At 43.0% G+C, this 12,500-nt stretch overlaps 1 protein-coding gene across 2 annotated transcripts in view; it reads right to left on the reverse strand.

Annotated features, from left to right (window-relative positions):
- Positions 1-12,500, reverse strand: part of LOC126984723 (dedicator of cytokinesis protein 1-like) — a 64,342-nt gene that overhangs the window by 43,903 nt on the left and 7,939 nt on the right. For both annotated transcript variants that reach the window (XM_050838727.1, XM_050838726.1), the window contains exons 6-13: positions 12,440-12,500; positions 10,937-11,080; positions 9,363-9,511; positions 7,518-7,628; positions 6,261-6,384; positions 5,666-5,869; positions 2,571-2,728; positions 459-576 (exon numbers count right to left, since the gene is read on the reverse strand). The exon at positions 12,440-12,500 is cut by the window's right edge and continues 32 nt beyond it. In XM_050838727.1, coding sequence (XP_050694684.1) covers positions 459-576; positions 2,571-2,728; positions 5,666-5,869; positions 6,261-6,384; positions 7,518-7,628; positions 9,363-9,511; positions 10,937-11,080; positions 12,440-12,500 — 1,069 coding nt within the window. The remainder of the gene's footprint in view (positions 1-458; positions 577-2,570; positions 2,729-5,665; positions 5,870-6,260; positions 6,385-7,517; positions 7,629-9,362; positions 9,512-10,936; positions 11,081-12,439) is intronic.

A 12,500-nucleotide genomic window follows, 5' to 3' on the forward strand; every position in this document is an offset into this window, starting at 1 on the left:
GAGGGATGTGAAGGTTGGGGAATGAGTGAATATGTTAAGTTTGGCACATTCCACTTGTTGTTGTCGATCTGTGGTGGTGTGGAGGGACAGAATGTTGACTTTAACTGTATACTATGACCAAACACACACACACACACACACACAACTAGGTAAATACAACTAGGTAAATACACACACACACACACACACACACACACACACAACTAGGTAAATACACACACACACACACACACACACAACTAGGTAAATACACACACACGCACACACACACAACTAGGTAAATACACACACACACACACACGCACAACTAGGTAAATACACACACACACACACACACACACACACACAGCTAAGAAGATCCACGAATTCAAAGCAGAGTTGGAAAAAAGTCGATATGGAGACAGGACAACATGAACTTAGGTAGGGACACACACACATACACACACACACACACACACCTTGTAGACAATCAGGTCATGCTTGGTGTTCTGCAGGGTCGTCCCGTTGTCCTGCACCAGCTTGACGAACGACATAGCAAACGGCCTCTCACTCTTGTCCTTGGCGTCGTTGGTTGACCTGCGGGTGATGGACAGCATGGGTAAGGGGTGGATTGGCTGACACACACATCCACACACACACACATACTGCTATTAACCTGGTAACAGCGGGGATCATGTTTCTTAATGGTCCCTCTAAGCGAGAAAAATAAGAAAAAATCATCACTCACACAAACCATTTCATAATACATATCAAAACATTTCTGATCAGTTTATGTATCATCTATTTGGGGGGGTTAAATCATGGCACAAGTTTGGCCCGTCGCTGCTACACGGTAAAGCCACAAATTTGGCCCGTCGCTGCTACATGGTAAAGCCCCAAATTTGGCCCGTCTGCTACACGGTAAAGCCACAAATTTGGCCCGTCGCTGCTACACGGTAAAGCCACAAATTTGGCCCATCACTGCTGCATGGTAAAGCCACAAATTTGGCCCGTCGCCACTATACGGTAAAGCCACAAATTTGGCCCGTCGCTGCTACACGGTAAAGCCACAAATTTGGCCCGTCACTGCTACACGGTAAAGCCACAAATTTGGCCCGTCGCTGCTACACGGTAAAGCCACAAATTTGGCCCGTCGCTGCTACACGGTAAAGCCGCAAATTTGGCCCGTCGCTGCTAAACGGTAAAGCCACAAATTTGGCCCATCGCTGCTACACGGTAAAGCCACAAATTTGGCCCGTCGCTGCTACACAGTAAAGCCACAAATTTGGCCCGTCGCTGCTACCGGGTTAAACAAGAGAGGAAGGAGCAAGACAACTAAGAGGACATAGTATGAAGGTGATGAAAGGAAGGTGATTAAATGATGTCAAGAAATTCAGTTTTGCGTACAGAGCGGTGGATGCGTGGAATGAATTAATTGCATTTTATATGATGATGGTAATTTTCTGCGTATGAGTGGTTGCGTTCAAGTCAGATTTGCTCCTCATTGCGATACAGCCGTCCCTCAAATAGTACGGTTTCCAAGAGTTCAGTTTTGGTTTTATGTCGATTTTCTAAGATTTTTTAGGATTTTAAAATTTCCCGACAAGCAGGAAATTTAAAAATCGTAAAAGATCTTCTGTGACAATCCGTATAGAACCAAAACCGAACTATTGGAAACCGTACTATTAGAGGGAGGACTGTATTTTCTGTTCATTTTCATGCTATAATCTGTTTCCTGCAAAGCTTTCACATTCACCTGTTTTTAAGGGAGGATGTTGTGACGGAAAAGAGTGTCCAGCAGGTAAAGGAAAGACTGGGTTATGGATACAGCGACCGGACCACATGAGAACTACAACTAGGTAAATAAACTGACTTTTTTTTTTTTTTTTTGTTTATTTTTTTTTTTTACGCCCTTGAACTGTCTCCTTTGCTGTAAACACACACACACACACACACACACACACACACACCTAGCACAGCTCCTTTCCTGTATTTCACAACTAGGTAAATACACTTACTTTTTTTCTTTAATATTGTTTTTTTTTTTGTTTTGTTTTTTTTACGTCCTTGAACTGTCTCCTTTGCTGTAAACACACACACACACACACACACACCTAGTACGGTTCTTTTCCTGTATTTCACAACTAGGTAAACACACACACACACACACACACACACACACACACATACACACACACACAAACACACCTCCTCCTCCTCTGACAAAGCAAAATTAAAACACTTCTGCAGACCACGTTTTCATAGCTTTCCTCAACTGGACACACACACCTCCAAACGCCAAGCACCCTCACGAACATGGATTTGAAAACGAACACACACACACACACACAAACACACCTCCTCCTCCTCTGAAAAAGCAAAATTAAAACACTTCTGCAGACCACGTTTTCATAGCTTTCCTCAACTGGACACACACATCTCCAAACGCCAAGCACCCTCACGAACATGTATTTGAAGACGAACTTGATACCATTTTTTCGCTCTCCAGAATAGAGAAACTAAGAACAGAAAAAGAAAGATAAACACCAGACTCGTCCAACACACACACACCAAACACCTCCACAACCCACCTGTGCTTGAACGTAAACTTGATGTGGTCCTTCTCAAATTCGTCGATGGGCAGCGTGATCTTGAACGTCTCGGCCCACTTAGGTTTGGGCTCATGGTGGTAGGTGACGGAGCGGTATTCATTCAGGGGCCCCACGCGACACCCGGGGTGGATGACGCCCTGGGGGAATGGGGGGTGGAGTGGTCATGGTGATGGTAATAGGGATGTGGTCGTAATAGGGGTGGTGGTAGTATAGGGTATTTATCCTTCTCGGTCCCAAAACTATTTACAAGCCATACCCCAAACACTACATTAACTTCATTCATTCTTTCATATGCTTATTCATATTAATTAACATCAACTTGCATTCAACGTCCACACAGAAACACAAACACACACTCACATTTATCCTTCCCAGCCCCTAAACTATTTACAAACCATACCCCAAACACTACATTAACTTCATTCATTCTTTCATATGCTTATTCACATTTATCAACATCAACTTGCATTCAACATCCGCACAAACACACAAACACACACTCACATTTATCCTTCTCAGTCCCAAAACTATTTACAAACCTTACCCCAAACACTACATTAACTTCATTCATTCTTTCATATGCTTATTCACATTTATCAACATCAACTTGCATTCAACGTCCACACAAACACACACTCACATTTATCCTTCTCAGTCCCAAAACTATTTACAAACCATACCCCAAACACTACATTAACTTCATTCATTCTTTCATATGCTTATTCACATTTATCAACATCAACTTGCATTCAACGTCCACACAAACACACACTCACATTTATCCTTCTCAGTCCCAAAACTATTTACAAGCCTTACCCCAAACACTACATTAACTTCATTCATTCTTTCATATGCTTATTCATATTTATCAACATCAACTTGCATTCAACGTCCACACAAACACACAAACACACACTCACATTTATCCTTCTCAGTCCCAAAACTATTTACAAGCCTTACCCCAAACACAGCACATTAACTTCATTCATTCTTTCATATGCTTATTCATATTTATCAACATCAACTTGCATTCAACGTCCACACAGAAACACAAACACACACTCACATTTATCCTTCTCAGCCCCTAAACTATTTAAAAACCTTACCCCAAACACAGTACATTAACATCATTCATTCTTTCATACGCTTATTCACATTTATCAACATCAACTTGCATTCAACATCAACACAAACACACAAACACACACTCACATTTATCCTTCTCAGTCCCTAAACTATTTACAAGCCTTACCCCAAACACTGTACATTAACTTCATTCATTCTTTCATATGCTTATTCATATTAATTAACGTCAACTTGCATTCAACATCAACACAAAAACACAAACACACACTCACATTTATCCTTCTCAGCCCCTAAACTATTTACAAGCCTTACCCCAAACACTGTACATTAACTTCTTCATTCTTTCATATGCTTATTCATATTAATTAACATCAACTTGCATTCAACGTCCACACAAAAACACACTCACATTTATCCTTCTCAGTCCCTAAACTATTTACAAGCCTTACCCCAAACACTGTACATTAACTTCATTCATTCTTTCAAACGCTTATTCACATTTATCAACATCAACTTGCATTCAACATCAACACACACACACACACACTCACATCTATTCTTCTCAGCCCCTAAACTATTTAAAAACCATACCCCAAACACAGTACATTAACTTCATTCATTCTTTCATACGCTTATTCACATTCATTAACATCAACTTGCATTCAACGTCCACACAAACACACACTCACATTTATCCTTCTCAGCCCCTAAACTATTTACAAGCCTTACCCCAAACACAGTACATTAACTTCATTCATTCTTTCATATGCTTATTCACATTTATCAACATCAACTTGCATTCAACATCAACACACACAAACACACACTCACATCTATTCTTCTCAGCCCCTAAACTATTTAAAAACCTTACTCCAAACACAGTACATTAACTTCATTCATTCTTTCATACGCTTATTCACATTTATCAACATCAACTTGCATTCAACGTCCACACAAAAACACAAACACACACTCACATTTATCCTTCTCAGCCCCAAAACTATTTAAAAACCTTATCCCTAACACAGTACATTAACATCATTCATTCTTTCAAACGCTTATTCACATTTATCAACATCAACTTGCATTCAACGTCCACACAAACACACAAACACACACTCACATTTATCCTTCTCAGTCCCAAAACTATTTACAAGCCTTACCCTAAACACTGTACATTAACTTCATTCATTCTTTCATATGCTTATTCATATTAATTAACATCAACTTGCATTCAACGTCCACACAAAAACACAAACACACACTCACATTTATCCTTCTCAGTCCCAAAACTATTTACAAGCCTTACCCCAAACACAGTACATTAACTTCATTCATTCTTTCATATGCTTATTCACATTTATCAACATCAATTTGCATTCAACATCAACACAAACACACAAACACACACTCACATTTATCCTTCTCAGTCCCAAAACTATTTACAAACCTTACCCCAAACACTGTAGTACATTAACTTCATTCATTCTTTCATACGCTTATTCACATTTATCAACATCAATTTGCATTCAACGTCCACACAAACACACACTCACATTTATCCTTCTCGGTCCCTAAACTATTTACAAACCATACCCCAAACACTGTACATTAACTTCATTCATTCTTTCATATGCTTATTCATATTAATTAACATCAACTTGCATTCAACATCAACACACACACACACACACTCACATCTATTCTTCTCAGCCCCTAAACTATTTAAAAACCTTATCCCTAACACAGTACATTAACTTCATTCATTCTTTCATACGCTTATTCACATTCATTAACATCAACTTGCATTCAACGTCCACACAAACACACACTCACATTTATCCTTCTCAGCCCCTAAACTATTTAAAAGCCTTATCCCTAACACAGTACATTAACTTCATTCATTCTTTCAAACGCTTATTCACATTTATCAACATCAACTTGCATTCAACGTCCACACAAACACACAAACACACACACACACTCACAGGCACAACTCTTCCACTTTGGTCGCATATCCTCACGGTGACCTCAACATTACGGTCCGAGGTCTTGGCGCCCCTCGAGAACTCCCCGGACTGCAGGGTGACGTAGAGGTCGTTCCGCACATCCCCCGGCATGATTACGTCGCTCAGTCCAAGACGGTAGGCAACAGGAACCTCTCGCACCTCCAGACAGTTCGATTCCTTTAGCTGTGTGGGGGAGAAAGGGAGGTGTGTAAGGCGATGTTTGCTGGCCGTGTGTGTTTGTGTGTGTGTGTGTGTGTGTGTGTGTGTGTGTGTGTGTTATCTTTTCATGTCTCCTTGTGCATATATGTGACAGCGTGTGTATGTGTGTGTGTGTGTACAAGCAGATACCAGTAGTTACATAGATACACACACACACACACAGCGGATATGGAGACGGGACAGCGCGAGTGTAGCTCTTTTCCCGCATGTCAGAACTAGGTATATACAATTAAGTAAATACACACACACAAACACACACACACACACTTCATACGCACTATTTATAGGTAAGAAAATCAACAAGTAAGAACGCCAGCACACACCCACACACACACACACACACACACGCACACACCTGCTTCACGTCCCCGTTCATGGCCTGCACAGAGAACCAGAGCCCCTGCTGACTCAATTCCCTCGTCGCATCCCCGCGCGCCGACATCAGCTTCCGCAGATCCATCGTGTCCTTCTCCGAACACCTGTGGGCGGAACAACAGGTGTGTGTGTAATGGTAAGGCTGGGGTACATGCCTTAGCCGTGTGTGTGTGTGTGTGTGTGTGTGTGTGTGTGTGTGTGTGTGTAGGTGATACTGCGATCTTGAGAGGTTATTAGTCTGTATCAGTGTGTTGGAGTGACAGACTTTGTATATTAAGGTATATTTGTACTTTCTCAGATGTACAAATAATAATAATAATAATAATAATAATAATAATAATAATAATAGTTAGTGTTGAAAAGTGATTCAGCTATGTTAGAAAGAGTGTGTGTGTGTGTGTGTGTGTGTGTGTGTGTGTGTGTGTAAAGGGACGGGAAGGGAATGGAAGGGAAGGAAGAAAGGAAGGAAGGGAAGGAAGGAAAAGAAAGGGAAGGGATAGGAAGGAAGGGATAGGAAGGGAGGGTAGGAAGGGGAGGAAGGGAAGGAAGGGAAGGGAAGGAAGATGTGGCAAGGAAGGTAAGGAAGGGAAGGACGGGAAGGAAGGAAGGAAGGAAAAGAAAGGAAGGAAGGAAGGAAAAGAAAGGAAGGAAGGAAGGAAGGAAGGAAAAGGAAAATAAAGGGATGAATGGAAAGGAAGAAAGAAGGAAAGTGTGTGTGTGTGTGTGTGTGTGTGTGTGTGTGTGTGTGTGTGTGTGTGTGTGTGTGTGTAAAGGGAAGGAAAGGGAAGGAAAGGGAAGAGAAGAAGAGGAAAGGAAGGAAGGGAAGGGAAGGGAAGGAAAGGAAGGGAAGGGAAGGGAAGGAAAGGGAAGGAAGGGAAGGGAAAGGAGAGGAAGGGAAGGGAAAGGAGAGGAAGGGAAGGGAAAGGAGAGGAAGGGAAGGGAAGGGAAGGGAAGGGAAAGGCAAGGAAGGAAAGTGTGTGTGTGTGTGTGTGTGTGTGTGTGTGTGTGTTTTTTTTTTTTTTTTTTTTGTGTGTGTGTGTGTGTGTGTGTAAGAACAGAAAGATAATCAAAATACACCGCTATCAATAAACACATAAAATCAACGAACGTGACATTAAGGAAAGGGTGATTAAGACACAGCTATTGATAAACCTATAGAATACTTGAGCGTGGATACCGGAGGGGCGACTAAGGCAGCCTTGTCAGAGTGTGGCGTCAACGAGGGGTGGTTACTCACATGTACAGGGGAGCGCACTCGTCATCATCCATCTGAGGCAACCCGGCCAACACAGAGTCCTTCTTCTTCCTGATTTGTTCGGTGAGGTCCATGACGATGGCTCCAAAGGGTCTGTGGGGGTGGTGAGGGTGATGAGTGGTAGCTGTATCCCTCTAACATCATTACTCTTTGGCTGTATCACCCTAACATCATTACTCTCAGTCTCTCTCACACTCACAGTTTCCACAATTCCCTGGCTCATAGACTTTAACAGCTTTCCCTCATCTACATCTACCATCCTCCTAAAAAATCTTCAGTCAAACTTAAATACATTCCTGTATGCCCCTCACCCATTCACAGCCTCTGCCATTCTCTAGCTCCCAAACCTATTAAATGACCCCACCACCACCTACAGCCATCCTCGTCCAATTCTATCTGTCAGCCTCAAATACATTCCTCTATGCCCCTCACCCATTCACAGCCTCTGCCATTCCCTTAGGCTGGATTCACATGAGCCACTTTGCAGTGGTCAGCGGCCGCCACAAAATAACGGTCAAAATAGAACACACACATCTCTATGGGTGCATGCACATGAGCCACTTTGCAGTGGTCAGCGGCCGCCACAAAATAACGGTCAAAATAGAACACACACATCTCTATGGGTGCATGCACACGGGCCACTTTTTTGTGGTCACCACAAAACAGTGGCAAGTTGTGGCAGGCGGAGTCATTTTTCCGACCACGCCACCGTGGCCAGCGCTAGATACTGTTGTTTCAAATGGCAGCGTGCACACGAGCCACTACCCTGCCACCACCCTGCCACCCGCCACATTCCCTCTGTCTTGACCTTTATGAATTTTGACTGTCATAATGATGTATAAGTATGACCTTCACGCATAACTTGTGTTCAGGACATGATGAATAAGGTCCTACATGCTTTCAGAATTAATGTTTCATTTTGTTTCACAGTTTTGCATATTAATTGATTCTGGTGTGGATTATAATTACTGAATGTGGTAGTTTTATTTACCCAGAAGTAGAAAGTGGAAATGTCATGTAACCGCAAAGACTGCTGAATTATGTAAAAAAATTACATCTAATGTGACTTTATATTCTTCATGTTCAGCCTTACATTAAGATTACCGCAAGTCTCTCTTCTACTGGCACACACTTCCTCACGTTGATGTCCTGCCGTGTTATACGTGGACCAATTACTCTCATAGGATGATCAAAGCTGTCCTGTGACTTCCTGAAGTAGTAAAAAAAAAATTTCAGGGTGCTCTTTTAGCTCTGTAAATGATGTGTGGAATGCTAGACGCAGGAGTCAGTTGCTAACTATGGGGTGAACCCAGTACTTTCTTCTGAGCTTTTTGCCAAGAGAGCACAGACAGCTGCTACCTCTACGAGATCCATAACGCCACGTACTGACCTCATGAGTGGCCGTCACCAAGTGGCTCGTGTGCAGGGTGCACCTACTCACCATTTTTCGTGGAAACCATTTTTTGTGGTGGCCACTGACCACTAAAAAGTGTCTCGTGTGAACCCAGCCTAATTCTCAAACCATAATGATAACCTTCCCTCATCTACATCTACCATCCTCATCCAATTCCCTCTGGCAACCTCAAAAACATGACTCTGCCCTTCACTTACAACCTCTGCCATTCCCTATTTCTAAAACATTCATGATAACCTTTCCTCACCAACAACTACAGGCTATTTTTTTGCTATTCACAGGCTTTTTTCTGTGTGGTTTTTGCCCTTGTGCCACTTCCCTCACCATAAAACCATCTACCATCCTCCTTCCCTCCTGCACCCTCACTAAACATGCTTCTCCCTCCTGCCCCAAGTTCCAGCCCTTCCACCCACCTTCTCAGGGAGTCCGCAGAAGGCGTGCTGGGTTTCTCGCCAGCCATAGACTTGCGTGGGTCACTCTCCTTCATGGCCATGCAGCCGTGGCGGATGACTGTGCCGATGAGCCAGATCTGGTTGCTGTCTAGTAGGTGTGTGTTGAGGTCCTGGCAAGGGAAAGGAAAAGGTGTGTGTTAGAGAGGGAGAGGAGGGATGAATATGTATGTGAGAGAGGGATGGGGACAAGAGGAGAGAGAAGGATGCATGAGAGGGAGAGAGAGAGGGATAGAGTGTAAGAAGGAGGGAGATGGAGACAAGGGAGAGAGAGTTGTGTATGTGAGGAGGTGGGGACGAGGAGAAAGAGAAGCCTGTGTGTGTTATTAGTATGAAGAAAGCTTTCAACAAGGTACCCCACAAACAGCTAATGTGGAGGTTAACCCGGTAGCAGCGGGGATCATGTTTCTTAATGGTCCCTCCAAGCGAGAAAAATGAGAAAAAATCACCCCTCACACAAACCATTTCATATGTATCAAAGCATTTGTGATCAGATTATGTATCATCTATTTTTGGGGGTTTATATCATGGCACAAATTTGGCCTGTCACTGCTACATGGTAAAGCCACAAATTTGGCCCGTCGCTGCTACATGGTAAAGCCACAAATTTGGCCCGTTGCTGCTACATGGTAAAGCCACAAATTTGGCCCGTCGCTGCTACATGGTAAAGCCACAAATTTGGCCCGTTGCTGCTACATGGTAAAGCCACAAATTTGGCCCGTCGCTGCTACACGGTAAAGCCACAAATTTGGCCCGTTGCTGCTACATGGTAAAGCCACAAATTTGGCCCGTCGCTGCTACCAGGTTAAAGTATACAGGACTAATTAAGCCTTCAGGAGTGAACATGATATTTTCTGAGACCAACAGATAAGGATAGTTAAGAAAGGACACAAGTGCAGTAACAAGGAGAGTCCCACAGGGTTCCGTGATAACATGCATAATGCTCCTAATCTATGTAAACGGAATGGTGGACGGAACAGCCAACTAAGCAAACCTGTTGGCAATGTAGGGTCCCTTCACCCACCCACACACACACATACATTCACACCCACAGAAAGGGGAGACCTAATACAAATCTACAAATTACTGAGCAAAATGGAAGAAGTAGACAACGAGGAGTTACTACTAAAAGAAGGAATTACCAGCAGGAACACAAGAGGACATAGTAAAAATTTGAGGAAGGGAAGATGCTTGAGAGACATAAAGAAACATAGCTTCCCGCCAAGAAATATAGAGGTTTGGAGCAGACTAAGTGAGGATGTAGTATCGGCGAGGAGTGTGCAAAGCTTTAAGGAAGAGTTGGATAAATGTAGATACGGAGACGGGACCACACCAGCGTAAAGCCCAGGCCCTGTGAAACTACAACTAGGTAAATACATCAATCTACACCCACCCACCCACACACCCATATCACACCACACACCCCTCAGACATACATGCACAAACACACTCACTCACTCCCTTCCCCACACACCCACACCCATCCATACATCCTGCCCCCTCCCCCCACCCCAACCCCCTCACACACCAAGACACACCGTAAATAGGCACTTAAGTTCCCCGAGGATGGCCTGGTTGTTGCCGGTTGACGGGATGATGAAGGACTCAGTGAGGGGGCGATGCTGGCCTTCCCGAGGGTCACCGGTGTAGAGAGCTAACGAGATCTCGGCGTACTCGTGAATCTGTGAGGAGAAGTGGAGGTGAATACAACTAGGAACATAGAACTAGGTAAATATGATAACGTAAGTACAGCTACGTAAGTACAAGCAGGTAAATACACACATACATAGGTTAGTATTCTTAAAAGCCCTATTCTTATTCTTATTCTATTCTTATTCTTAAAAGCGTCTACTTCCAAAGGCCAAAAATGAGATTCTAATGAGTGTTTCTTTACGTCCCTCATACAGAAGAAGGATCAAACTACCACCAGGGTCATTAAACTACCCCTGGAAATGCCCGGAACTCCTTTAAAAACCGTGTCAAATATGTGTCAAGTCTATCAAGTTCTAATGAGTGTTTCTTTATATCCCAAGGGTCAAACTACCACCAGGGTCATTAAACTACCCCCGGAAATGCCTGGAACTCCTATAAAAACCATGTCAAATATGTGTCAAGTCTATCAAGTTCTAATGAGTGTTTCTTTATATCCCAAGGGTCAAACTACCACCAGGGTCATTAAACTAACCCTGGAAATGCCCGAAACTCCTATAAAAACCGTGTCAATTATGTCTCAAGTCTATCACGTTCTAATGAGTGTTTCTTTATATCCCAAGGGTCAAACTACCACCAGGGTCATTAAACTACCCCCAGAAATGCCCGAAACTCCTGCAAAAACTGTGTCAAATATGTGTCAAGTCTACCAAGTTCTAATGAGTGTTTATATCCCAAGGATCAAACTACCACCAGGGTCATTAAACTATCCCCGGAAATGCCCGAAACTCCTGCAAAAACTGTGTCAAATATGTGTCAAGTCTATCAAGTTCTAATGAGTGTTTATATCCCAAGGGTCAAACTACCACCAGGGTCATTAAACTACCCCCAGAAATGCCCGAAACTCCTAAAAAAACAGTGTCAATTATGTCTCAAGTCTATCAAGTTCTAATGAGTGTTTCTTTATATCCCAAGGGTCAAACTACCACCAGGGTCATTAAACTACCCCCGGAAATGCCCGGAACTCCTAAAAAAACAGTGTCAATTATGTCTCAAGTCTATCAAGTTCTAATGAGTGTTTCTTTATATCCCAAGGGTCAAACTACCACCAGGGTCATTAAACTACCCCCGGAAATGCCCGAAACTCCTGCAAAAACTGTGTCAAATATGTGTCAAGTCTATCAAGTTCTAATGAGTGTTTCTTTATATCCCAAGGGTCAAACTACCACCAGGGTCATTAAACTACCCCCGGAAATGCCCAGAACTCCTACAAAAACCATGTTAAATTTGTGTCAAGTCTATCACGTTCTAATGAGAGTTTCTTTACATCCCTCACTCAGAATGGTCAAACTACCGCGCTGATGTTTGAAACTATGGCCCGCGGTTCCTACCTTAATACTGATGTTCTTGATGCACAGAAGGAAGGTCCAGGACAGGTGTGGTTTGCGGCGG

This window comes from Eriocheir sinensis, chromosome 57 (genome assembly GCF_024679095.1).
Source record: "Eriocheir sinensis breed Jianghai 21 chromosome 57, ASM2467909v1, whole genome shotgun sequence".
Taxonomy (NCBI): Eukaryota; Metazoa; Arthropoda; class Malacostraca; order Decapoda; family Varunidae; genus Eriocheir; species Eriocheir sinensis.